Consider the following 25,074-nt stretch of genomic DNA (forward strand, 5'->3'; position numbering starts at 1 on the left):
CATCCACGACTTGGTCCTCCCTGATCAATCTTCTTGATTCTTGTGACTCGAGTTTGACTCGTTCCGTTTCTCTCTGCGCTTGAATTTGTAAGTCTGTTCATTGTTATTGTTTCCTATACAGTACACATGGACCCAATGGTGGTCTCTTACCATGCACCCGTCTTATTTTGTGCCGACGTCACACCCTCCTTTTCTGCCTGTCACTTTGTCGGCTCTCGCTGCGTTTCTTCCCTTTTTGGCCCCCCTCCTTGATTTCACGATCTTTTTTTTTTGTTGCTCTTCTCCGCAAAACATACACCAGCTCCACCTTTTCTCCAAGGCGTCCCCTCTTTTATTGATTTACCTGTGTGTGCCATTTTCTCTCCCAGGCGACTATCAGTTATTGACACGGCAGTTTTAGACACTTAGCCATTGCCGGCTCGCATCGCCCTTTCACGATCGTTGGCCCGATTGGGACATTTGCTTGTTAATTGAGCTCCACACAACCATGGCCGAGAAGTTTACGTCCGACGACCAGGAGGTCGTTGCGCACGCTGAAGCTCCGTGAGTTGCTCGACAATACAAATATGACCGATTCTCACATTTTACCTACTAACATTGTCTTTTCCCTGTCCTTTGTAGCAGCAAGATTGAGAATGGCGTCGATGACGCTACCGCCAAAAAGGTGGACATTGCGAAGCAGCTGGCTGCCAATGAAGAAGGCGAGATTCGCAACCCCCTGAAGAACATTCCCCGTGAGCAGCTCCTCGCGGACGTTGCCCGCTTCCGCGAGGAGAAGGGCCTTCCCGAGGACATTCTTCCCTACCTTCAGAAGGGCGCTCTGGTGGCAAAGAACCCCGCCCGCTTTGAGTCTCTTGAGGAGCTCGATGAGACCGACAAGGAGCACATCCGCAACGAGGTCCTCCACCGCTGGAGACACCCGTGGGCCCTGTACTACACGATTGTCCTGAACTCCATTGCCGCCGCCATCCAGGGTTGGGATCAGACCGCCTCGAACGGTGCCAACCTGGCGTTCCCCGTGGCTCTGGGCATCCCCGACTCAGCTGGCTCATCGTGCGGCCCCGACGCCAACACTGGCCTTTGCGCCAAGAACGGCTGGATCATCGGATTTGTCAACTCGATGCCCTACATCACCATCTGCCTCTTGTAAGTCAAGCCAGCCTCTCTTGTGAACTTGAGACGACTCTCTCCATCCGCCTTGCCCCTCTCTCGCTGATACTGACACGCCACCCTAGCTCCGGCTGGATTTCTGACCCGCTCAACCACTACCTCGGCCGCCGTGGCACCATCTGGGTTGGTGCTGTTTTCTCCGTCCTCGCTCCCTTCGGTATGGCCCTGTCGCAAACCTGGGGCCAGCTGGCTGCTTGCCGTATGCTTCTCGGCATCGGTATGGGCCTGAAGGAAGTTACCGTTCCCGTCTTTTCTGCTGAGAATGCTCCGACCAACATTCGCGGTGGTCTCGTTATGTCGTGGCAGGTGTGGACGGCTTTTGGTATCTTCCTGGGCACCTGCGCCAACCTTGCTGTCGGTAAGGTCGGCGACATTGGCTGGCGTCTGCAGTTCGGCTCTGCCTTCATCCCTGCCGTGCCTCTCGTTCTCGGTACCTTTTTCTGCCCTGAATCGCCTCGTTGGTACCTCAAAAAGGGAAAGTACCTGCAGGCCTGGAACTCCCTGATCCGTCTCCGCAACTCGAAGCTCCAGGCTGGCCGCGATCTCTACTACATTCATGCTCTTCTGGTCCAGGAGGAGATCATGGTCCGTGAGGCTGGTCTGGACGTGAACAGCGGCATGATCACTCGTTTCATCGAGCTCTTCACCATCCCTCGTGTCCGCCGTGCTACCTGGGCTTCCGGCATTGTCATGATTGCGCAGCAGATGTGCGGTAGTACGTTACACCCTTCTCACCCTGATTCGTCAAGTATATGACCATACATTTCATCCTGACCACGCTACAGTCAACATCATCTCTTTCTACAGCAGCACCATCTTTGAACAGAGTGGCATTTCCGCTTACACGGCTCTGTGGGCTTCCTTTGGCTTCGGTCTGATCAACGTACGACTTGTCTTTTTCCGCGCCTCTCTTGATAAGTACGCCAGGATACAAAACGCTAACTGTTTTTTCTTCAGTTTATCTTTGCTTGGCCTGCGGTGTTCACGATGGACACCTGGGGTCGCCGCACGCTGCTGTTGTTCACCTTCCCGAACATGTTCTGGACGCTTCTTAGTACGTATTCAAGCGGTTGATTCTGCGTGTCGTCTGCTTTCAAATATCCTTCTAACAACGGTCTCCCACAGCCGCTGGTCTGTGCTACCTGATCAACGACAAGAACGCCCGTATTGCCGCCGTCGCGACCTTTATCTACCTCTTCGCCGCGTTCTACTCTCCCGGTGAAGGGCCTGTCCCTTTCATGTACTCCGCTGAGGTGTTCCCCCTGTCGCATCGTGAGATCGGCATGTCCTGGGCCGTTGCCACCAACAACTTCTGGGCGTCCATCCTGTCCCTGACCCTGCCCCGCATGCTTTCTGCTATGCAGCCTGCCGGTGTCTTCGGGTTCTACGCGGGCTTGAACCTGGTCGCTTTGTTCTTGATCTTCATCGCGGTGCCCGAGACCAAGCAGAAGTCGCTTGAGGAGCTTGACTACATCTTCGCCGTACCCAACCGCATTTTCGCCAAGTACCAGCTCAGCACGGTCCTGCCATGGTGGATCAAGCGCTGGATCTTCTGGGAGCGCACCGCCAAGTGTCCCGATCTGTACCACGACGAGAATGACGAGCAGGTGGGCGAGAACTCCGCTTAAGGGGTGCTACGTACTGCCCGGAACTGAGATGTGCCCTCTTGTTAGGGCGTGATATTGTTAATCGAAATGCACAGTCGAGTGAGGTGGTTTTGGCCACCAATGCCTCTCGTACGATTCGAATGTTGTTTCTCGTGTCGAGTCGTTCGTTGGATCTTCGCCATGACCGTGCCTTGTCATTGGTCTAATAGTTTTCTCTCGTATCGAAGACACTCACTTTTGGTTTATTTCTGTTTGGATAATTAATACCCAATGTTTGATTTTGTTGTCGGTTAGTTTTGGTTGTTATGAAGCCACGATTTTGCGTTGGAATACATATGCAGCTGTTTACTCGTTTGCGTTGGCCATGCTTAATTGTGAGAAACGATTCAACCTTAACGCGCACCTTCATTGTAGGTGCATGCGAGTGGTTCGGGAAATGAAAACGGCCTGTCATGTTCTCCTCATCTGCCGAGACTCCAACGAAATGACTCCGCTGGAATCTCACTTAGCCAGCGCCTGGCTCGGAAGTATTCGAGCATGAGGCGTGTATGAATAAACTGACCAAATTTCTACATTTAACGAACTTGAGTTAAAAAAAGAGCGAGGCAAATATATGAGCTCTCCATTTACGTCAAAACCAGACTCCATCATGGCCAACGAATCGCAGCGGACAAAAGAGGGGCCCACTGTACGTATTCACAACGAGGTGTATCCCTTCATCTACCCGTCCAAGTTCCGCGGCAGTCTGCAGGACAAGGTCGCCGTCATCACCGGCGCGGCGGGTGCAATCGGGCAGGGCCACGCAGAGAGCTTTGCTGTCGCAGGCTGCCGCCTCTTTCTTGTCTACAATCGCACCCCGCCACCAGATACTCTCGAGGCCCGTTGTCGTCAGCTGGGCGCCGCCAATGTTCATTTTGTCCAGTGCAATGTCTCGGAGTTGGCGTCGTGCGAGAAGCTCGTCCATCACATCCTCGAGGCGACGATCGACGACAGCCATGCGAGCGGCCGTGTCGACATTTTGGTGAACAACGCGGGCGCCAACATGCTGGCGCCCATGTACGAGCAGGATCCGCGGGATTTTCTGTACGACATGGCCGTCAACTTCAACGGGCCGTATTGCCTGATGCGGCTGCTGATGCCGACGTTCCGCGCGCAGCGCAGCGGCTGCGTGATCAACATTGCATCGCGGGCGGGCACGGTCATCCTCCCCTGGAGCACGAGCTACTGCGCGAGCAAGGCGGCGCTGATCAACCTGACGGGGTGCATCCAGATGGAAGCGGACGCCGAGGGGTTCAGCGACATCCACTTGTATGCGCTGCACCCGGGCGGCGTCCGGTCGACCATGGTCACGAAGAGTATGCCACGGGGTCCATTCACGGGTATCGTCCGATCAAAAAGGGGTCAAGCACAACACTAACGCGTTGCACAGAATACTCTGACGAGAGCGTCTCCGCCCTCCCGGTGGGCACGTCGCAGTACAGGGGCCTGCTCGACTTTTACAACGACTCGGTGTACCTCGGCGGCATGGTGTCGGTGGCGCTGGCGACGGGCGTGGCCAAGCACGCGCTGCGGGGCCGGTACTTTGACGTCGGCCACGACCTGGAGGACGTGCTGGCCCACGCGGCGGAGATCCGGGCCAGTCCCGAGCTGTACTCGCTGCACACGTCGTTTGTGGGCGGGCTGTCCAATGCGACCATGGGACCGCGGCCCAACGAGACGCCTTTTGATTTTCCCGGATTCTAACGACCTCCAAGTTCAGTGGGTCGTGAAAGGATACAGGCTGGGTACGGTAGCATTAGAGTTGCGAATCTGGCACACGGAACGAGCTGTGCGCTGTATGATGCGAGTATCATTTATCCGGAACGTCGGCAAAGGCCACGCTCCAGGATCTGTCTGTATCTGTCAACTGTGCACACTTTTATGTCTGAATTCAATTGTCGATTGCTTCACTTGGTTGGATGCCTTTTTGCCGTCACAGTAATTCTGCTTCAACAGCGACACACGTCCGAAATGGTGCAGTCCAGCCAGGTCCTCTCTGCGGCACTCGGCGCCGGCTTGGCCTATGTATTTCCGGCGGCGTATAGCCTGGCGGCGCCGCGGTTGCAGGGCATCGTATCCAAGTCTCCCCTTGTCTTCGACATCCAGCAAAACCCTCCAGCCGAATCCAACTCCGAGCCCTACGAATGCCCCGCTGACCAGGGGTACCGGACGGAGATCGTCTCCCTTGACCCGCTGCTCATCTACATCCACGACTTTGTCAGTCCCCGCGAGGCTGATCTCGTGATCCGCGCCGGCGAGTCCCTCCTGCAGCCGTCGCCCGTCACGGGCTACGGAGGCGACGGGCCGGCTTCTCAGGCGCGGACATCCTGGAGTGCGCCACTTCCCGATGTCGTCGACGACGCTGCCGTGGCCTGTGTCCTTCGCCGTGCCGAGTCGTTCCTGGGGACCGTGCTGATGCCAGGCCGTGACGACATCGGCGCCGCGCAGCTCGTGCACTACGACAACGGGCAGAAGTTTGACCTGCACCACGACTGGTTCCGGCAGCCGCGCCTGTCCGACGCCGATGCCGCAGCGGGGCGTCGACGGCTGTACAACCGCGTGGCCACATTTTTTGTTGTGTTGCAGGCCAACTGCACTGCGGGGGAGACCTACTTTCCCCAGGCGGTCGTTCCGGGTGCGGCCAAGATCCCACGGGTGACAGGTCCCCACGGGTCCACTGAACCGCGTCTCGAGGGAACTGGCACGGCTCACGCGCAGAACGACAACGACGGGACTACAGAATCGCCGCTACCGATTTGGCGCGAGCACGAAAATGGGGGCCTGGCGTTCCGACCAGTGGCTGGAAACGCACTCTTTTGGGTGAACCTGTTTGCCAACGGCACCGGTGACACGCGCACGCTACATGCCGGCCTCCCAGTGGGCGAAGGCACCAAGACGGCCATGAACATCTGGCCGCGTTCCTACTTTGGACCGGATGCATAGACGCAAAAAACTGCCGTGGCATTGTCCGAGCGATTGCAAACACATTCGGAGAAAGCGCCGATTGCAGGAGCATCTCGGCCGCGCTTGTCCCGAATCCAGGGCAAAGCGGGGTATTAGCGCCTCCCTGCTCTGGCCGCCGACACCGTCTCGAGCCTCAAGGGCGACATTGGATGGCCTTTTCTGGGTGTTGGTGTGAATACAGGCATTGCTTGCGAGATTGGCCCTCCACAGCAACGGTCGCTTTGCTAGTCCTTCCGGTTGCTTCTCCACAGCATGGGGGGCCGCAACCCAAAAATTGGATCGTGAGGGGGTGCATGAATACAACATAGATTGCTATGACAAACCGAAAGAGGCACAAATCGTCACTGGACCAATCTGGCCGTTGACGGAGCTGTACGTCGTATATACGTCGCGCGGTCGCTGCTCCTGCAAGGCCGACGCATTCATCGATAGCTGCTTCTCCTCCGTACAGTAAATAGACAGCTGGATTCGTCGCGACTTTTTCGTTCTCCTCTCTCTCTCTTCACAGTTGACTTTCACCCATACATACCGCATCTCTCTCAATGGCGGGCCAGAAGAGACACTACCTCATCACGGGCGCCGCGGGCCTCGTCGGTCCCGCGCTGGCTGAGCGCCTGCTCGAAGACCCCGACAACGTCGTCTTCCTCACCGATCTGATCAAGCCCTCCGTGCCCGCCGGCGCCAAGCACCCCGAGAACGCGCGCCTGCTCGAGGCCGACCTGTGCGACACGGATGCCATGAAGGGGGTGGTGGCCGCCGCCCTGCCCCTGACGGCCGCCTTTGTCTTCCACGGCATCATGTCGGGCGCCTCCGAGGCCAACCCGGCGCTCGCCATGAAGGTCAACGTGGACGCCGTGCGCAGCCTGCTGCTGCACCTGGCCGAGGTCCAGCGCGGCGTGCGCGTCGTCTTCTCGTCGTCCAACGCCGTCTACGGCCCGCCGCTGCCCGACGTCGTCACGGAGGCCACCACCCCGACGCCCACGGGTGTCTACGGTAGCTGCAAGTACATGATGGAGATTCTCGTCAACGACCTGACCCGCCGCGGCGAGATCGACGCCTTCTCCGTCCGCTTCCCCACCATTTCCGTGCGCCCCGGCAAGCCCGCGCCGGCCGCCAGCGCCTTCTTGTCCGGCGTCATCCGCGAGCCCATGAACGGCCTCCCGTGCGCACTGCCCCTGACCGACCGCGGCTTCAAGGCCACGCTCTGCAGCCCGCGCGTCGCCATCGAGAACCTGCTGCGCGTCGTCGCCTGGCCCTCGGACAAGCTGCCGCCGCACCAGCGCGCCGTCAACTTCCCCGGCATCATTGCCAGCGTGCAGGAGCTGCTGGATGCATTGGCCAAGGTCGGCGGCGAGGACAAGCTGAAGCTGGTGCGCGACGAGCCCAACGCGGCGTACGAGGCGCTTCTGCGCAGCTGGGCCTGGAGCCTCGACTACTCGAAGCCGCTGGCGCTGGGCCTGGTTCGTGACAAGGATGCCGAGGGCCTCGTGCGGGAGTACGTTGCGACCCTCAAGAAGTAAGAGCCGTGCGGGAGACGTAGAAAGATACCAAACGACCAAAGACCAGTCGGAAACACACGAGACACAAAACCATCGTATAGTTGTATCTTAGCATATTTACACAGCATTGTGAACAGCTGCATTCAAACGTTGAACAATGCGCTGCCAATTTGCCCGTAGCGCTGTGTTGTGGCGTAAACAACCGCTAAAGAGACCAGAGTGTTTGCGACGCCTGCGCACAAAAGTCGTTCTGCCGTCTGTCACCGCCTGCCTACCCCACGAAAAGCGGCGGAAAACCACATGGCCTTCGACGTTCTGGAATATTGTCTCCGGCGACGACCTAACTCCTGGACAACCTCCCAACACACCCTCTTCCCCGTCCGGCCCTACCCACACAACCGAGTATCTAGGACCATTTCGCCATGGTTCTTCAGGATCTCGGACGCCGCATCAATGCGGCCGTGTCAGATTTGACACGGGCGCCAAATATCGACGAGAAGGTGAGTTGCGATTCGGCACGCGAACATCCATACTGGATCAGAAAAGCCAGCGCCGGCGGCCCAGACGGCGATGCTAACTGCCTCTCCTTGTCTTGTGTAGGCCTTCGACTCGATGCTCAAGGAGATTGGCAATGCCCTCGTCGAAGCAGACGTCAACGTCAAGCTTGTCGCCCAGCTGCGCAAATCCATCAAGTCCACCGTCAACTTCAAGGAGCTGCCGCCCGCCGTCAACAAGAAACGCCTCATCCAAAAGACCGTCTTCGACGAGCTCGTCCGCCTCGTCGACCCCCATGCCGAGCCCTTCAAGCCGAAAAAGGGCAAGACCAACGTCATCATGTTTGTGGGTTTGCAGGGCGCCGGCAAGACCACGTCCTGCACAAAACTCGCCCGCCACTACCAGAGCCGCGGCTTCAAGGCCTGTCTCGTCTGTGCCGACACCTTCCGCGCCGGTGCGTTTGACCAGCTGCGCCAAAACGCCACCAAGGCCAAGATCCCCTACTACGGCTCTCTCACCGAGACGGACCCCGCCGTCGTCGCGCGCGACGGCGTCGACAAGTTCAAGAAGGAGCGCTTCGAGGTCATTATTGTCGATACGTCCGGCCGCCACCGGCAGGAGTCGGCCCTGTTCCAGGAGATGATGGACATCCAGGAGGCCGTCAAGCCCGACGAGACCATCATGGTGCTCGACGCCACCATTGGCCAGCAGGCCGAGGCGCAGGCCAAGGCCTTCAAGGAGGCGGCCGATTTCGGCGCCATCATCATCACCAAGACCGACGGCCACGCCAAGGGCGGCGGCGCCATCTCGGCCGTTGCTGCGACGCACACGCCCATTGTGTTTCTGGGCACGGGCGAGCACATGCTCGACCTCGAGCGGTTCGCGCCCCAGCAGTTTGTGCAGAAGCTGCTGGGCATGGGCGACATGGCGGGCCTCGTCGAGCACGTGCAGTCGCTCAAGCTCGACCAAAAGGACACCATCAAGCACATCACCGAGGGCATCTTCACGGTGCGTGACCTGCGCGACCAGCTGTCCAACATTATGAAGATGGGGCCCCTGTCCAAGATGGCCGGCATGATCCCCGGCATGAGCAACATGATGTCCGGTATGGACGACGAGGAGGGCAGCGCCAAGCTGAAGCGCATGATTTACATTTGCGACTCCATGACCGACAAGGAGCTCGACTCGGACGGCAAGCTCTTCCTCGACCAGCCGAGCCGCATGACCCGCGTCGCCCGCGGCTCCGGCACCTACGTGCGCGAGGTCGAGGACCTGCTGACCCAGCAGCGCATGATGGCCGGCATGGCCAAGAAGATGGGCGGCAACATGAAGAACATGCAGCGCGCCCAGCAGGCCATGGCCGGCCCCAACAAGCAGCAGCAGCTCGCCGCGATGCAGAAGCGACTGCAGAGCATGGGTGGTGCCGGTGCCGGCGGCGGCGGCGGCGGCGGCGGCCTGGGCGGTATGATGCCGGACATGGGCAGCCTCATGAAAATGCTGGGCGGTGGCGGCGGCGGCATGCCCGACATGGGCGGCATGGACATGCAGGCGATGATGCAGCAGATGGGCATGGGCATGGGCGGCGGCGGCGGCTCGCCGGCAGCCGGCCGTGGTGGTCGCCGGAAGTAGTCTTTCTGACAAAGCCGCTTCTCTTTCCGTGCTCTTCCCATCTCCTACATCACGTTGTATATCCAAGGGGGACGTTGACTAGTTGTCTGTTGCTGGGCTGCTGGATCTGTGATATCCTACGTTGATGCGTATCATTGTACAGGCGTTTTTTTGTGCATTTTTTTTAATTATTGGTAGGACGGCCCATCTTCGTATTTATACTTTGACCAATTAACCTTTTCAACGTTTCCATACAGAAGGGGGTGCTCAATTAAAAGGTAGCGTGGACAAGGGACAAACGAAACAAATCATGACAAAAACACTTCAAAGCACCAAAATCAAGCTGCATCCATATGAAACAAAAGAAATACTGCAAGGATATCCAACTCCTTCCCTTAGAAATTACCGCTGTCCTGGTCGTCAAATCCCGCTGAGTAGTCAGTCTCCTGATAGGTGTCGGTCTCTTGGTAGGTATCAGTTTCTTGGTAGGTGTCGGCCTCTTGATAGGTATCAGTCTCTTGGTAGGTATCAGTCTCTTGATAGGTATCAGTCTCTTGGTAGGTGTCGGCCGCTTGATAGGTGTCGGCCGCTTGGTAAGTGTCGGTCTGCTGATATGTATCCGTCTCCTGATACGATGCCGTGGCTTGGTAGGAATCGGTCTCTTGATACGAAGCCGCGGCCTGGTACGTGTCGGTCTCTTGGTACGAAGAAGACTGATCGTAGGAAGCGGACGCGTAGTCGTACGAGCTCGAGGCTGCCACCGTGTCGGTCTGATTGTAGCTGGTGCTGTCGTAACTGTAGTTGTTGTCGACAAACGTATTGTTCTCGACTGTCCGGTTTTCAACATCGGTGTTGTTGACAACCGTGGTGTTATCCACTACAGTCGTATTGTCAATGACCGTGGAGTTGTCGATGACAGTTGTATTGTCGATCACGGTGCTACAATGGTTAGTTAGCAAGGTAGCCATTAAGGGACATGTTTCCTGAAACAAGAAACTCACTTCTCAACCACTGTGTTGTTGCCAACAACACGCGAGTCGTCGACAAAGGTCGTGCTGCCGTAGTAGCCAGGGCCCGTCTCGACGTACTCAACCACCGAGGGCTGATACACCCCAACGACTGCCGGGCCACCAGCACCAACAAAGGTCTCTCCTTCATAAGCACGACCGCCGTATCCGCCGCCGCCTCCAAGGCCGGCAGCTTGAGCAACCTCGCCTGCAAACTTCTTCTCCTCGTTATGCTCCCACTTTTCAAACTTCTCAGCACCTTCCACAGCCAACACGCCAGCTGCAATACCGCCAACGGCTCCCAGGCCGACTTTTTGGCCCGTCGAGAGCTTGCTGAAGAAGCCCTGCTTCTTGGGAGGTTCTGTAGCCGCTGCCGGGGGTGGTGCATAGCTGGCCGGAGGAGGACCACCGTAAGGGGCGGGAGCTCCATAGGGGGGTTGGCCAGGATATGGCTGCTGACCGTATGGAGGCCGTTGACCATACGGCGGCTGTCCGTAAGGAGCAGGAGGCTGCCCAGGAGCGCGAGCCGGACCACCGGGGCCACCTGGAGGAGGGGGTCCGCCTCGCCCAGCTTGGCCAGAGGGGGGCTGGGCACCATACGGCGCTTGGCCTGGGGGACCAGGGCGAGGAGCACCTGCGCCTGCATATGGCGGCTGTCCCGGCGGGCCAGGGGGGACCAGGAGGAGCACCAGGTGCACGCTGACCAGGGGCACCAGGGGCACCAGGCGCAGCTCCGGGAGGACGAGGGCCACCCGGAGAGTAAGGCACAGGCGCACCTGCAGGAGGAGCACCAGGTGGGCCACTAGGACCGGCAGGCCGTGCCTGGGGCTGACCAGGCGAGTATGCCGGTGGTACCGGTGAGCTGCCACGGATGTTGGGCGGCTGGCCTGGTGCAAGTGCAGTTGCCGGAGGCGCTGCGTTGTAGGGAGGCTGGCTGGTGGCCGGCGGAGGAGAACCGTAGGTAGCTGGGCCTGATGTGGTTGGCGGAGGAGCGCCGTACGGCCGAGGCGTCGTGGCAGCCGGAGGAGCACCGTAAGGAGGCTGAGCAGCCGGCGGCTGGGGAGAGCCGTATTGCGGGTAGCCTGGCTGCTGTTGGCCGGGAGGCGGGACTGGGCTGTAGGCAGCCGGCGCAGGAGGCGGGGGCGGAGAAGAGTATGCGCCGCCATACTGTTGGGGCGGCGGCTGCTGGACCGGCGGAGGAGCATACGACTGGTAGCCTGGCTGCTGGGGTGGAGGCGACGTGTGCTGGCCGTATGGAGGCTGGCTTGTGGGAGGCGGTGCGCCACCACCCGAGATGTTCATGTTGGACATGGCAGCCGCCAGCGGATCCTGACCCGGTGGCGGCTGCTGGTGAGGAGGCTGGCCATAGTACGGAGGCGACTGTGGCGGAGGGTACTGGCCGTATTGTTGAGGAGGATTTTGCGCATATGGAGGCTGCTGGGGCTGGCCATATCCTCCGCCCGGCGGAGGCGGCTGGTTGTACTGCTGCTGGTATGCCATGGTGCTGGATGTAGTGAGAAGGTGCTTCTCAGGTAGGTAGACTGTGACGAGACGGGGTTTTAACCAAGCACCAGCCTTTACCGTTTGGCAGTCGTCCTATTTTCAAACCCAAGGCAAAATACAAAATCAAAGCGACTGACAAGCTTCATCCGCATGAGATCAACAACACAACAGAGGGGCGAGGACGCGGGGTATTAATGTCCCTCATTTCCACGAGAAATACGGCCCCATGGCATAGCAATGGCAGCATCGTTCCCATTGTGGTATGGCCAGGCCGCCCTGGCCACTCTGGCCTCGTATGGCTTGGTATTGTTTCTGGTCTGGGCTCTGGTCTACCCGATGGAGGTTAGGTTGTCTGCAGAGACCCACGACAAAAGGCAGACAGCCCGACAAAAGCACGGGACCGATCTGGTCTGGTGTGAGATATTGCTTCCCGTTTGGAGTGGCCTGGCCAAACTGCGGCTGAGCGGGCGGTAGCCAACTGGCTGCCATGGCGATGTGTCAAACGGAGGCCTGGCCATCGTCCTGGGTGGGCGGGCAGCAAAAGATACAACAAAAATAAATGCGACAAAAAACGAAATGCATGAGGGGGTCAACAAACCAATAGATTCGAGGCGCATTTGCGCGCATTGGTGCTAGTGGTTCCGCACGAGCCGATGTTTAATGCTGAGAGGCTGAACGGAAATGGGTCCGAAGGAGGGTTCCGCATGTCGGAAAAGGCTTGTCTGGTCCTTGGCCGTTCCCTCGTAAAGCTTCTTTTCCTCCTGCGGGAGGCCCAGGCCACCCACATGGCTGCGAGCCATTCGCCAGATCAGCACAGCCATGGGTACCCCCCTGTCCACATGTAGCGCCGTGTCTTCTCTCTATTTTCGCAAGCTTCCTGATTGCACCACTGGATCTTCACCGTTCCGCACCTTGTCACCCAACTCTTTGGGCAACCCGAGCATGTGGAAAAGTCCGAAGGCCCTGAATCCCTGAATCTGCCTCGCCTGCGATGCTGGGCAAAGGGGCCAGAAAATGCTTGGCACGTAGATCTGATTCTCACCAAGCTAATAGTATCGATGCAACGATGCGATATGGCTTGTATCAGGTAAGGTTGACGAGGTTGACGGTGAGAAGCTGCATATTGCGTGCGACACGGAAGACGCTGGTGTCTCATATGCCTCAAGTCAGATGCCCCTTTTCATAAGGTTTTGAGCGTAAGATGTCGAGAGGAAAGAACAAAGCATGTCCAGGAAGAAGGGACGATGGCCGGCCCACGCAGGTGTCACAGAATTATGATTAATGGGGCGGGAGGGAAAGTGCCTGTTGCTGTAGTCAGGTGCCCCTTCTACCCCTTCCCGCACCGCTACGATGCAAGGCCAAAATTAGAACGAAGGAAACACGCTCGGAGCTGCAACAGAGCGCGCTACTGCCCAAACAAGCCACTAACAAATACAACGTCGTCAAATGCGCACAGCAAGCTCCTTTGGTACTGGTAAATATCACACTCTTTTGATTGGGGAAACTTGCATGTCTTGACAGTATCCGGAGAAAAGACACAAACAGCGGCGACAAAATATTGAAACGCAGTCACCATAGCTTCCATACAAACCACAGTACATAACTAAACAAGCACACGCTATGGTTCTGTCATCGTTAGATAACAGAAAGGACAAGTAAACAGCCAGCGGACATAGAACAATACTTGTTGCCGTGTTTAAGATACAAAATATATAAAATGCGCAAAGCTTCCTAGCTATATTGTGGAAGAACAACCGGCCAATACAATCGATCGTCGGCAACTCTTGGCCTGGCATCCGGCAGTTCACTTCAGTCACGGTACGGTACTGAATAGGACGAGCCGACATTGTCGTAGCAGGCCACGGCGCCCGACTCAGTCATGTAGATACCGTCGTTGAGGTCAACGGAGCCACAGTCGCAGTCGAGGTACCGGGTGTTAAACATGCGGCTCGTGCAGCCCTGGCACGACGCGAAGGCGCCGCCCATGTAGCCCCAGGCTAGATTGTTGTTGTAGTTGCCGAGACAGAGGCTAAGGTCGAGCGTGGAGGCAACCTCAGTGGCCGGGTTGCCCGGGTCAGTATTGCACGTGGCCTGGAGGTGGCCGTAAGCCTCGCCGTGGCTTGTGACTTGGTAAAAATCACATTGCGCGATGAAGCCGCCGTGGCGGGCCGGGGTGGCCTGGCGGCTGGCGACGGGGGTGGCCACGGCGAGGGAAGCGAGAGAGGCGGCGGACATAAGAGCCACAGCCTGGTTGGCAAAACAAGGCTTCATAATAACGAAGAGTGCAGGATTACGCTTGGAAAAGATCGTGATACGATGTGAGAAAAGGAGATGGAATACTGAGTGGAAGGGAAAACGGCAACAGCGGCAAGACGGACGTCATGCATTTTTGTATCCCACACTTTTGGCAGCCGCGTTCCTATGTAAAAGGAAAGAGCCATGAACAGGAGGGAAGGGACGAACAAAAGACGAGCAAGGAAGGAGGGGGGTCTTTGTTGTTGATACACGATCGCTCCTTCCTCGTCATGTATTTCATGAGCTCGTGGCAATGTTGGCCCACTCGGCCGCGTCTTCTTCGCAAATATCGCCATCATGACTCAAGACTATGCAAGGGTAAATGCATGTCTACAAAGACAACAGACGCGATTACGGGTTTTGAAGGAGCAGGAAGTTGCAGACAGGTGTAGCCAACATGATAATCCTTTTGTCACGCTAGTGTCGACAATGAATGCGACACGATGGATTCGACATCGAGGCACGGGGAAACAAAGGTAAGAAAGAGCTCATCGCATGTGATGCACCTCCTGGAAAATCAATCAAAGGAGGAATCGGCCAACAATGCATTGATGGGCCTTGACGGCCAGGGAGCGGGTTGTTATTGCTGACTCGCTCTGTTGTTAGCCTGGTGCATGAAAGACGCATGTTCAACTGGACGTCACAGGAAAACAAAGGAGGGGCACGCAAACAATGAATATATTCAGCAGGAATCAACAGACAGGAGAAAAAGTAAAGAAAACGCAAGCAGAGAGTTTCATCGCAATTTGACTCACTCTCATCGCCGTACCAACCGACATCGTTTCATCACTTGACGGACTCCAAGACCAACCGCACCTGGACCGACCTTCCTTTACCTAGATACGATTTTCCTTGGGTCAACGGTCCATTGCAACATCCGTTTTAAGCAAAAGCGCCACGAAAAATTGAAACGAGAGTAACAAATGAATATGACTCTAAGTCTATGTCTTTGGCTCGCTGTCTAATTCGCATTCTAAACCCATCTATGTGCATGCCTGAATTTCCTCCAATATCACTTTCTCGACGTTCCCAACACAGTCCATGGCCGCAGCCTCGGCCTGCACAGCCTGGGCTGTCGCCGCAAACTTGGGTTCCGACAGAACCGCATCCAGGGCGGCACCCAGCGCCTCGGGCGTGGGATGCGCCGTCGCCAAGTCAATGCCAAGGCCGCTGTACTGCACGCGTTTTCCGCTCTCGGGTTTGTCTTGAGTGTCGCCCGCCAGCACCTGCGGCACGCCGTGGATGATGCCGTGCATGGTTGCGCCGTACCCGCCGTTGTGGACCCAGAGGGCGGCGTACGGGAGGACGGCGTCATACGAGAGATAGTCGGCGACGCGACAATTGACGGGCAGGGGGCCGCTGCTTTCCGACAATGACGCGCCGCGAACACCGAGGATGGCAATCGTCAGTACGTCGGCGCGGCCGGCCAGGAGGCGTATCGTGGGCAAGATGAGCTCCGTCGGCTCGGTCTCGACGGTGCCCTGTGCGACAACGACCACCTTCTTGCGATCGTTGAGAGGCAACGCCTGGTTGGACACGAGCTCGCCCCACCAGGGAAACGGCGGCGGTGCAGCGAGGACGACAGGCGGGACGACGCCCACAATGCGGAAGCCGGCAGGCATGTCGCTGCGGGGCAGCTCAAACGACGGCACACCGACCTGGGCAATCGCGTCATGGCAGACGTAGTTGGCGCCGGCCATGAAGACGATGGTCTTGACACGTTCGTCGACGGACAGGCCTGCCTCCTTGAGCTTTTCTTGCCAGAGAGCACTCAGTGGCGCCGCCCTGGCGGTGATCCACTCGTTCCAGAGAGCGGCCAAACGAGCGGGTCTGTCCGGTGTCTTCTCCAGGGAGTCGGGATAGCCATAGGGCGGATGGTCGACGCTGCGAATGGCCGGCGCAGTGATCGATAGGCAGACCGACCGACGAAGGACCGCCGGTGGCAGAGACAGTCCGAGCTTGAACGGCATCGCGCCGTAAAAGAAGGCCTCTGTCACCACCAGGATACGGCTCCCCGGATTTTCGTGGATCAGCGTCTCCACGGCTGCTTGCAGACTGGCCCACTCGCCCGGCAGCGCACACAGTGCCTGGTGCCGGTTGTCGGTGACCGATTGGGGCAGGGCCGCCGCCTGTTCTGGCGACAGGCCGTCCACGCCGCCCTTTTTACGGTCAAACAGCGAGTCATCGTCCAGGTCCGCCACGTCGCCCACGAGCGGCAGGAACTGCAGCCCGGCCGCCTCGATGCGCGCACGGAAAAAGGCGGCACTGAGGAAGGAGACGCGCCATCCGAGCTGCCGGTGCAAGCCAGCGGCGATGCGCAGGACGGGCGTGATGTGGCCCGTGAGCGGGTGGCAGCAGAAAAGGAGGATGGGACGCGCCATCGCGTGGATGGGTGGTTGTGGTAGAAAGTTGTCGTCAGATGACAGTTGACAAGTGTGAACTTGATGTTGGCGATCATATTGGTCACTTAGAAGGAGCCACGTTGTAGGGCGATTGGTGGACGGTGCATACTATTTAGGGCGCCATTAGCGGCAGATTGGGCAACTTTTCAGGGGTTTACGTGCATCAACACGAACGTCTCATCGCACATACACCACTGAGAGAAACGTTCAAAATATGAATACTGAAATCAACAAGGGACAGTTGAATCAAACCAAGTTGGATGAAAACTGAAGCATTGCTCAAAAAAAAAAACCCCACTTTTACAGGCCTATCAATACCTTGCCGACACCACTCGGCAGAACTCATTACTTCCCTATTCAGATCCTGCCCTGCTGCCACTCTTGCTCCCACTTTTGCTTGCTGTCTTGCTTCGGCTCTTGCTCCTTATCTTACTGCCACTCGCCTGGGAAGTTGACAAGACATTCTCAGCTACTTTTCCACTGCCCCCTCCTTCGCCCTCGTCGGCTGGCGATTGTGGCGTTTGTGTGCCGGAGGCAACTGTACCAGCAGGTTCTCCAGTGCCTTCGCTGCCGTCACGTACATCGCCATTGGCACCAGACATTGTCACATCTTCAATGCGAGGCGACGTGAGTTCGGCCGGTGTTGGCGAAGTGGACGAGGATGTGTTCTGGTCCTGCAGGTAATGTTGACAACCATGGCAGTGATGACCATGTGGCCAGTCGATGCCGGAAACTACCAGTGCCGGGCAAGCACCGGCGGCATGGAAACGTGCTACACAGGCGGCCTGTCAGTTTTAGAAGGGGACAACACAATGGTTCAGATTATAAACTTTCGAGGGTGGAAAGGGAACCTTACAGTGGGCGTCCAGCAGACGGTTGGATAGGCCACGACGACGGGCGGCGGATAGTAGAGGTAGTAGGATGGGCATGTGTACTGGGTTGTTACTAATGTACATCTATACCATAAATGATTTGAGTTGCGAGGACTATTTCTCCTACATATGAATACACTGCTGGTGGACAGCAGACGTTGTTGGTGACTGAATAGCGGACCACGCGGCGGCACTTTGAAGACATGTTGTTGGTGTTGCAGAGCTGCGACGCTGAAGATATTCGATCGTTGACTGCTTGGACGCTTTGTATGGTTCCATCTCAATGCTTTAATCTCATTTGGGTTTGGAGGTCCCGCGTCTTATATGTCATGAACCCGCAGCCTTTCAACGTGACAGGAAGCACAGGATACACAAAACACTACTCACGATGGTGACATTGGTGAGGCTCTGGAAACGTGGTGCTGCTAGTACGCCCAAACCACAAACAGGTTACAGTGAAAGACCATCCCTTGCAAGGTTGTCATCTGTGACGAGATGCTTGGAATTGCTGGCTGTCAGACTGCCGCCACTCCTGTAAATACAGCCTCTCCACACCCAGTCGAGCCTCGCTGTTGCACGGGCCGTTAGTGTGTTATGTGTTACCGGCGCAGTGGGTTAGCGCCTGCCACCGGCCAAGGCCAAGCCAGTCCTGGACGGCTAATGCAAGGTGAGCCGGGTGAGAAAAAAATATGAAAATAAAAAATGACAAAAAAGCTCCATAAAGCTCCATAAAGCTTAAATCTGAGCCCTCAGAAATGTCATGAGTCGTGACGCAGCACCACATCCACCAACAGGGCACAGAATTGGACAGTATCCAAAAAGGACACATCATGGCTGATGACTACTTACAACCGGCACGTGCCTTCCTGGACTGGTTCCGCGCCTGGCCCGGTACCACCTTCCATGACGACATTGAGATTGTGGACCTGCGCGCCCGCGGCGCCGGCCGCGGCATCAGTGAGTCCTCTGCTGTGATTCATTGCTCTTCTCACTCTAACACCTGCAGTCGCCAAGAAAGACATTCCCGTGGATACGGTTCTCTTCACTATCCCTCGCGAGGCCATCATCAGCGCCACAACGTCGGAGCTGGCCACGCTGATCCCGTCCATCGTCCAGGGCGCAGAGAAGGAGGGCGACAATGAGGGCGACGAGGGCGACGAGGGCGACGAGGGCGACGAGGGCGACGACGACAACGACAACGACAGCGGCGCACAAGACCCGTGGACATCTCTCATCCTCATCCTCATTTACGAGTTTCTGCGTGGACCCGCCTCGCCATGGAAACCCTACTTTGACGTCCTGCCGGAAGTCTTTGATACGCCCATGTTCTGGACGGCCGACGAGATCAAGGCGCTGCAGGCCAGTCCCGTCGTGGACCGAGTGGGCCGTGAAGAGGCCGACGAGATGATCCGGACAAAAGTGCTGCCCGTCATCCGTGCCCACAGCAGCATCTTCTTCGGCGAGGGAGTCGCGCCGCTCGACGACGACGCGCTGGTGAAGCTGGCCCACCGCATGGGCAGCACCATTATGGCTTACTCGTTTAGTCTAGAGAAGGACGACGATGAGGACGACGACGAGGACGAAGTGGAAGACGAAGAGAAGCCAAAAGGCGACCACGAGGACGTGGAGATGAAGGACGGAGATGCAGAACCACAAGAACAAGAGCACAAGCACGGCCCCAACTGTGACCACGGCGACGTCTCCGACTCGGACTCAGAAGGCCACGGCTGGGTCGAGGACAAGGACGACCAGCTGCCCCTCGGCATGGTCCCCATGGCCGACATGCTGAATGCCGACGCCGAGTGCAACGCCCACATCAGCCACGGCGTCGACGCCTTGACCGCCACGGCCGTCCGGCCCATCCGCGCGGGCGAAGAGATTCTCAACTACTACGGGCCCCTCTCCAATGGCGAACTCCTCCGCCGCTACGGGTATACCACCGACAAGCACGCCTTTTTCGATGCCGTCGACCTGCCCTGGTTCCTCGTCCAGCTGAACCTGGCGCGCCAGCTCGACCTCTCTGCCAGCGACACGGCCAAGGTCGCCGAGACGATCGATGTCGACGAGTTTGAGGATCCAGTCATGCTCGACCGCGACTTTGACGAGGACGAGACGACGGGCCAGCTGAAGGCGCCCGATGCGGCGGGCACGGTCTTGACCGAACTGCCCCAGACGCTCCGCCGCCAGGCCCGTGCGTTCACCAAGGTCGCCCTCCGCCAGCTGCAGCGCCGCCGCGACAAGGCCCTGGCCGCGTCGAAGAAGCAGACAGGCAAGAACGGCAAGAATGACAAAACACACCCGCCCAAGACCGAAAAGGAGGTCGTAGCCGCGGCTCTGGCGGCTGCTTTTGGCGAGCGGCTGGCCGCGTACCCGACATCCTTGGAGGCGGACGAGGCCCAGTTTGCCGAGACACCCGCCGGCAGCCGCCTGCACTCGGCCCTCCGTGTGCGCATTGGCGAGAAACGGCTGCTTACCGAAGCCTTGGCGCTCGCCAAGGCGGACCTGGCCACCGCCAAAGCCGAGGCCAAGGCCGAAGCCAAGGCAGAAAAGGCGGCCGAGAAGGAGAAGCGGCGTGGCAACGGCGATGACCAGCCGTCTGGCAAGCGGCAGCGGAGAGGCTAGCCCGGTCGTTTTTTTTGCACATATTGTACTTGATAGAGCCGGATAAACAAAAGCCTTCTATTTGATTTCCTTTCCGTTTCTTCGTCCCTACATCCTAGCCAGTCACCCAAACTCCTCAAATTAAAGTAGCCGATGAAAATTCCATGTTCCCGCTATGCACCTGTCCTTGTATCCAATCCATTTCATGCCTTGGGCTTCTTCCGGACCAATCCTGCACTCAGGACATTGACTGCCGGTGCTCCAGTTGGGACCGCCTCTTCCGGCGTGCTCTCCACGTGCTTCTGTTTCTTTCGAACGAGGCCGGCGCTCAGAACGTTGACTGCTCCATTTGCCGTTCCCTTGGTTTGTGGTTCCGCTGCCGTGTCCGCTTTGCTCGGAGCCCGCTTTCTCTTGACCAGGTTGCTCAGGTCCGTGACGCCATTGCTGCTTTGCCCGCTGTGCCCGTCTTGACCGTTTGACGACGCAACAGGTGTCTGGGTACCCACGACGAGCACCCGCCAATCGCCGCTCCCAATCCCCGCTTCGTGCACCCACCGTCGCGTGCTTGCTGCACTCTTTTCGAACGTGCTAAAGTCCAGCTGCAGCAGCAGCTCGTTGATCCGCTTGTAGTCCGACTCGTCCACCAGCAGCCGACCCCGCCCGGCAACGGGCCACCGATAGTAGGCCGTGCTCGTCGGGCGTGCAGCCAATGCGTAGCGCTGCTGCGTTTTGGGGCGGGGCCGTCGGGAGACAATGTAGCCACGGAGGGCCTGCTTCTTCTTTTTCTTTGTTGGGGTCTGTTTGGACGCAGCCGCCGCGCCCTCCTGTCTCGCTGCCGCGGCGACTGACGCCGTCCCCTCGGGCTCAAAGACAATCCATAAGAACCCAGTCAGCCGTCCGCTCGAACACTCTTGCCGAAACGCCATCATCTCCCAGAACTGGTCCAGCGACTTGACGCTCTTCCACTGGCCGTTCCAGCCCCCGTTTTGACCTGTCGCCGTTGTCTTGCCACCACTCTTGTCCTCCTTGCCGCTTGTCCGCTCTGCCTCTTCGTCCAGCTCGTCGAGGTACCGTGCTTTCGGGTCGTCCGGGTACTGCGGGATCAGACAGCGCGGTGGTGGGCGTGGTGCGTCATTGGTCACGTAGTGCGAGATGGACTCGAGTGGGTGGCCGAGGGTCCACTGCTTTTGCTGGTCGGGCCGCCGGGGCAAAAACGCGCGGGTCTCGTACGTGTCCAGACCGGGCACGACCAGGTAGCCCTGGGCGTTCTTCCACCCTTTGGCTTGTGCATCCGTCTCTGTGCCGTTGGCCGCCAACAGTAGCGGGTCCAGTACCCGGCACCACCACTTCACCAGCCCCCGGTCGTCCAAGACATGTTTCCCCGGGTTGTCGACACTGCCCGGGAACAGGTACTGCGACTGCGACCGCGCAAAGAGGCTGATGATCGACGGCACGCCTGCGCGCCGCCGCTGCTCGACCAGAAATGTGAGGAAGACCGACGAGACCGCCCGGATAGGAGACGGTGTTCCCTTTGGTAGGCCCAGCAGGTGGAGATAGCCCGACGAGTCGGCTTTGGCGACGAAGAAGGTGCTGGAGTAAGCCGTCGTGAAAATAAAGATTTCGAGGGCAAAAGCCAAGACTTCTTCGTCGCCATCTATGCTCCCTTTGGGGCCGGGCACGTGTGTGATGGTGACACCGAGGAAGTGGCTCTCGATAAAAGTCCGATCTGGACGCTGGCCGGGCGGTGCGTGGAACAATGCGTTTGTTTTCGTCGGCGGAGTCGAGAGATGATAGATCCCAAAGTTATGTCCAGAAGGCAGCACCGCCGCAAGGCGCGCGGCGAGATCGTCGGTCATGTCGGCGAAGAAAACAAAAAAAGAAGAGAAAAGAGAGTAAAGAGAAAATCGAAAAGAAAGGAGAGAAAATATGCAAGCGCAAACAAGTGTCACATATTAAAAAACAAGCTGTCCGTGAAACATGATGACGAAGTGAAGGAGAATTGAAGGGAAGAAACAGCTTACCGTCGCGTGTCGTTGCTGCCGCGGTCTTTTGTCTCAGCGCGTTAAGTGAATCAAGCCTCAATGTACTTTTTGGGTGCGGACACGCATCGAGAGTACATACAATGCACTAGTACTCTTATGTAGCTTCCTGTTTTGTGCCCCACTTAACTCACTTCAATTCATAGCACGTGACACATCACGCACGTCTCAAGCTCTTTGGCGCTTGTTGGAAAAAAAGTTTCGGCACGCCAAAACCATCAACACTCCAAAAAGCCACGACGAGCTTCAGGCGAACACGACGAGCGGCCACATTTCCTCCCATTGCACACCGTCGCCGACGCCTCTCCACGCCATACATATACTACATATACGCAGCACTCATGTCCTTAACAAGAAGGGCGCTGCAGAGCAGCACGAGCACCTGGCCGGCCGCATCCAGGCCCGGAGTTTGCTGCCGGCGAGCCTTTTCCGCGACGCAGCGTAACAGCAACACAGAGTCTGCGACGCAAGACCCAATACCACGACAGACACAGACGACGACGGACGAGAGCAGCCCACGATGGGCCCACACCCCCGCGCGCATGAAGGCGCCCTTTTCCATCCAGCAGCCCAAGGACCCGCGCCGCTCCGTCTGGGTTGTCAACGAGGACCCGGCCCGCCTCGACCGCATGTACGAAAAGCTGCTGGGCCCACAGCTCGCTCGCAACTTGCCGGACGAGCTCAAGTGGCTGGCCGTCACGCACAAGAGCTTTGACAATGGCCGGCGTGGGTTCAACACGCGGTTGGCGTTTTTCGGTCGCATGATTCTGGCCTCCGAGACAACGCGGGCCATTATGAGCCGGCCGGCGGCGGGGGCTGCTGATGCGGGACAAGCAGATGCAGCGCTTGCGGATCCCTACGGCCGCGAACCGTTCTCGCACCCTGCCCTCGACAACGTGGACAAGCTGAGCACGGCACAGCCGCACGACTACGCGACGCCGGCAAAGCTGACGATGCTGGCGCGCGACGTGGGCCTGCCAGGCGTGGTGCGGTGGAAGCCGCGGATGCCGGACAACCTGGAAGGGTCGGGCATTACGACGGTGATGACGTCGACGCTGTATGCTATTATCGGGGCGGTGGCGCTGCACCACGGCGCGGCGGCGGCGAACCGCATTGTGCAGGAGCGGATCATCAACTACTTGGCGCAGTAGGGAGGGGTTGGGGAGACATCGAGTCCACGTCTAGGGAAGAGCGCTTGCGGCAGGTGGGCAGGCCATATCCATTGTACAAAATCATGGTGTTGAAAACATTGCATGTTGAGTCGTTTTTGTTGTTTGGTAAATTTTATTTCCATTACAAAATATGTACATTAAGTAACAAAGGCTCAAAAAGGAGTGAACAGGAAGGATAAAAGAAAATGGAAACATGATCCAACCGAGGAGACAAAAGAAAGGAGAAAAGAAAAGGAAACATCCCATCGCATCACATATCAAATATGACCCTGCTGCCCAATTGTAGCTGATGACTCGTTCGTCATGGCGCCACCGGTACCCATCTCTCATCGTCGTCCAGGCCGCCCGGCTGCACGGGAAAAGTTGTAACATGCGGCAACCGCTTGTCGCGATCGCTTTCATCATTGAACCGTGCACCGGACTTGTGTGACAGCGTCGTCAGTTTTGTTGTCGCCGTAGATGACGACGTTGATGCCGCCTCGGCCTCCCGGCCAAAGGCAAGGTCCAGCACCTCGAGCGGGCCGTGGCCCACGGTCATCCACCCGGCGCCGCCACTCTGGCTCCGCAGCTCGGCACCCTGGCCCGCCTGGAACCGTCGGAACGTGTACGTGTCCCGACAGTCGACCAGTGCACAGTGTCCGTCGTGCCAGTCGGCCGGCGGCTCGCGCTCGTCATACAGGAAGAGGACGAGCTGGTCGAGGTCGCGGAAGATGTTGCGGCTGTAGATCAGCAGCAAAATACCAGAGCCGGGGTGGCCAATGGAGGAGGCGCACATGGCCAGGCGACGGAGGCCCCTGCCATGCTCATGCCCATGCCCATGCCCGCCCCGCCCGCCAGCACGCACCGTCTGGCTGGCAATGTGCCGCAGCAGCTCGACCGTCTGGGCCACGTTGAACTCGCCCAGCACGGCGAGTGTGTCGGCGTGCGGCGCCAGGTACAGGCGACGATGCAGGTCCAGACGGGCCTCGCCAGCACGCTCGCAGGGCGTGTTGACGGCCAGGCGGATGGTGGCCGAGTAGTGCTCGAGGGCGCAGGCGCGGGCCTCGTACGACACGGCGAGGGCGGCCGGGTTGGCGCTCCAGGACTGCCACTTGGCGAGCGAGGCCGGGCCGGCCGCCCCTGCACTGCCCCGGCCGCCACCGGCGGCATGGTAGTCGTCGGCATAGTGGGACTTGCGGCGGTGAACCTCGACGACCCGGGGCGCAAACGAGAGTTTCCAGATCTTGAGGCGCAGCTCGGTCGGAAGGTCGGGGAACCGGGGAAAGGAGGTGGGCATGGCATGCTCCTCTATCGTCGTTGCGGCCAAACGGCCAGCAATGGTGGTCATGGATGGGACGGCATCGGCCAGCGCAGGCCCCGGCCCGTCTTGCTGTACACCCATGTCAAGCAGGGTGCAAAATAGAGAGGATGTGAGTGAAGATCAGCGATCGACAGGGACGACGCGGCCTGTTGGTCCGTTTCAGAATGTCGAATCCGGGATGCCGGGAACGGGTTTGCAGCCTTTGAATATCAAAGTTTGATGCTGTTGTCGAAGTGTCAAATAGTATATGACGAAGGCCACGGGCCCTCCGCTGAGATGGACAGCGTTCCTGTGGCTGTAGTCTGAGAATGAACGTCTTCAGCTCAACTCTGCCGACCTATATAGCCTCGAGCGCCAAGGTTGCAAGACACCGAGATTGGGAACCCTGCATCTTTTTCTGCGGTAAGAGAGCCCTGATTGCTGTTGCGCGGTCGTATTCCGTCTTTCCTTTCGTGTCGCTGCAATGCGCCGTTCAGGTTGCTGTGCTTGGCACAAAATGGG

General features: G+C 58.2%; 14 protein-coding genes across 14 annotated transcripts; 7 read left to right on the top strand and 7 right to left on the bottom strand.

The window, feature by feature from the left end:
• Positions 1-487: 487 nt before the first annotated feature.
• Positions 488-2,798, top strand: SPSK_07122 (Sugar transporter family protein; the record flags this gene model as incomplete). The annotated part of the gene is made up of 6 exons (XM_016733790.1): positions 488-543; positions 622-1,146; positions 1,236-1,885; positions 1,956-2,053; positions 2,128-2,224; positions 2,296-2,798. The coding sequence occupies 6 exons, from the start codon at positions 488-490 to the stop codon at positions 2,796-2,798; spliced, it is 1,929 nt and encodes a 642-aa protein (XP_016590737.1).
• A 628-nt stretch (positions 2,799-3,426) lies between these two features.
• On the top strand, positions 3,427-4,520 carry SPSK_07699 (uncharacterized protein; the record flags this gene model as incomplete). The annotated part of the gene is made up of 2 exons (XM_016734356.1): positions 3,427-4,132; positions 4,207-4,520. 2 exons carry the CDS (start codon positions 3,427-3,429, stop codon positions 4,518-4,520), a joined length of 1,020 nt encoding a protein of 339 aa, XP_016590738.1.
• Positions 4,521-4,787: 267 nt separating this feature from the next.
• On the top strand, positions 4,788-5,759 carry SPSK_07784 (uncharacterized protein; the record flags this gene model as incomplete). Its single annotated transcript, XM_016734440.1, has 1 exon — positions 4,788-5,759. One exon carries the CDS (start codon positions 4,788-4,790, stop codon positions 5,757-5,759), a length of 972 nt encoding a protein of 323 aa, XP_016590739.1.
• A 563-nt stretch (positions 5,760-6,322) lies between these two features.
• On the top strand, positions 6,323-7,300 carry SPSK_07780 (nucleoside-diphosphate-sugar epimerase; the record flags this gene model as incomplete). The annotated part of the gene is made up of 1 exon (XM_016734436.1): positions 6,323-7,300. The coding sequence occupies one exon, from the start codon at positions 6,323-6,325 to the stop codon at positions 7,298-7,300; it is 978 nt and encodes a 325-aa protein (XP_016590740.1).
• A 401-nt stretch (positions 7,301-7,701) lies between these two features.
• SPSK_07369 (signal recognition particle subunit SRP54) lies at positions 7,702-9,403 on the top strand (the record flags this gene model as incomplete). Its single annotated transcript, XM_016734033.1, has 2 exons — positions 7,702-7,779; positions 7,880-9,403. 2 exons carry the CDS (start codon positions 7,702-7,704, stop codon positions 9,401-9,403), a joined length of 1,602 nt encoding a protein of 533 aa, XP_016590741.1.
• Positions 9,404-9,777: 374 nt separating this feature from the next.
• On the bottom strand, positions 9,778-11,889 carry SPSK_07173 (uncharacterized protein; the record flags this gene model as incomplete). The annotated part of the gene is made up of 3 exons (XM_016733840.1): positions 9,778-10,321; positions 10,384-11,029; positions 11,094-11,889. The coding sequence occupies 3 exons, from the start codon at positions 11,887-11,889 to the stop codon at positions 9,778-9,780; spliced, it is 1,986 nt and encodes a 661-aa protein (XP_016590742.1).
• Positions 11,890-12,093: 204 nt separating this feature from the next.
• SPSK_08184 (uncharacterized protein) lies at positions 12,094-12,381 on the bottom strand (the record flags this gene model as incomplete). The annotated part of the gene is made up of 1 exon (XM_016734822.1): positions 12,094-12,381. The coding sequence occupies one exon, from the start codon at positions 12,379-12,381 to the stop codon at positions 12,094-12,096; it is 288 nt and encodes a 95-aa protein (XP_016590743.1).
• A 1,320-nt stretch (positions 12,382-13,701) lies between these two features.
• On the bottom strand, positions 13,702-14,163 carry SPSK_08076 (uncharacterized protein; the record flags this gene model as incomplete). The annotated part of the gene is made up of 1 exon (XM_016734721.1): positions 13,702-14,163. The coding sequence occupies one exon, from the start codon at positions 14,161-14,163 to the stop codon at positions 13,702-13,704; it is 462 nt and encodes a 153-aa protein (XP_016590744.1).
• Positions 14,164-15,170: 1,007 nt separating this feature from the next.
• On the bottom strand, positions 15,171-16,568 carry SPSK_07525 (uncharacterized protein; the record flags this gene model as incomplete). The annotated part of the gene is made up of 1 exon (XM_016734186.1): positions 15,171-16,568. One exon carries the CDS (start codon positions 16,566-16,568, stop codon positions 15,171-15,173), a length of 1,398 nt encoding a protein of 465 aa, XP_016590745.1.
• A 374-nt stretch (positions 16,569-16,942) lies between these two features.
• On the bottom strand, positions 16,943-17,666 carry SPSK_07942 (uncharacterized protein; the record flags this gene model as incomplete). The annotated part of the gene is made up of 3 exons (XM_016734595.1): positions 16,943-17,374; positions 17,446-17,523; positions 17,589-17,666. The coding sequence occupies 3 exons, from the start codon at positions 17,664-17,666 to the stop codon at positions 16,943-16,945; spliced, it is 588 nt and encodes a 195-aa protein (XP_016590746.1).
• Positions 17,667-18,291: 625 nt separating this feature from the next.
• SPSK_07306 (SET domain-containing protein 6) lies at positions 18,292-20,083 on the top strand (the record flags this gene model as incomplete). The annotated part of the gene is made up of 2 exons (XM_016733970.1): positions 18,292-18,418; positions 18,468-20,083. 2 exons carry the CDS (start codon positions 18,292-18,294, stop codon positions 20,081-20,083), a joined length of 1,743 nt encoding a protein of 580 aa, XP_016590747.1.
• Positions 20,084-20,265: 182 nt separating this feature from the next.
• On the bottom strand, positions 20,266-21,918 carry SPSK_07390 (regulator of Ty1 transposition protein 109; the record flags this gene model as incomplete). The annotated part of the gene is made up of 1 exon (XM_016734053.1): positions 20,266-21,918. One exon carries the CDS (start codon positions 21,916-21,918, stop codon positions 20,266-20,268), a length of 1,653 nt encoding a protein of 550 aa, XP_016590748.1.
• Positions 21,919-22,442: 524 nt separating this feature from the next.
• SPSK_07891 (RNase III domain protein) lies at positions 22,443-23,252 on the top strand (the record flags this gene model as incomplete). The annotated part of the gene is made up of 1 exon (XM_016734544.1): positions 22,443-23,252. The coding sequence occupies one exon, from the start codon at positions 22,443-22,445 to the stop codon at positions 23,250-23,252; it is 810 nt and encodes a 269-aa protein (XP_016590749.1).
• A 322-nt stretch (positions 23,253-23,574) lies between these two features.
• On the bottom strand, positions 23,575-24,654 carry SPSK_07713 (uncharacterized protein; the record flags this gene model as incomplete). Its single annotated transcript, XM_016734370.1, has 1 exon — positions 23,575-24,654. The coding sequence occupies one exon, from the start codon at positions 24,652-24,654 to the stop codon at positions 23,575-23,577; it is 1,080 nt and encodes a 359-aa protein (XP_016590750.1).
• Positions 24,655-25,074: the final 420 nt, after the last annotated feature.

The sequence above is a fragment of the Sporothrix schenckii genome, assembly GCF_000961545.1.
Source record: "Sporothrix schenckii 1099-18 chromosome Unknown Cont41, whole genome shotgun sequence".
Taxonomy (NCBI): Eukaryota; Fungi; Ascomycota; class Sordariomycetes; order Ophiostomatales; family Ophiostomataceae; genus Sporothrix; species Sporothrix schenckii.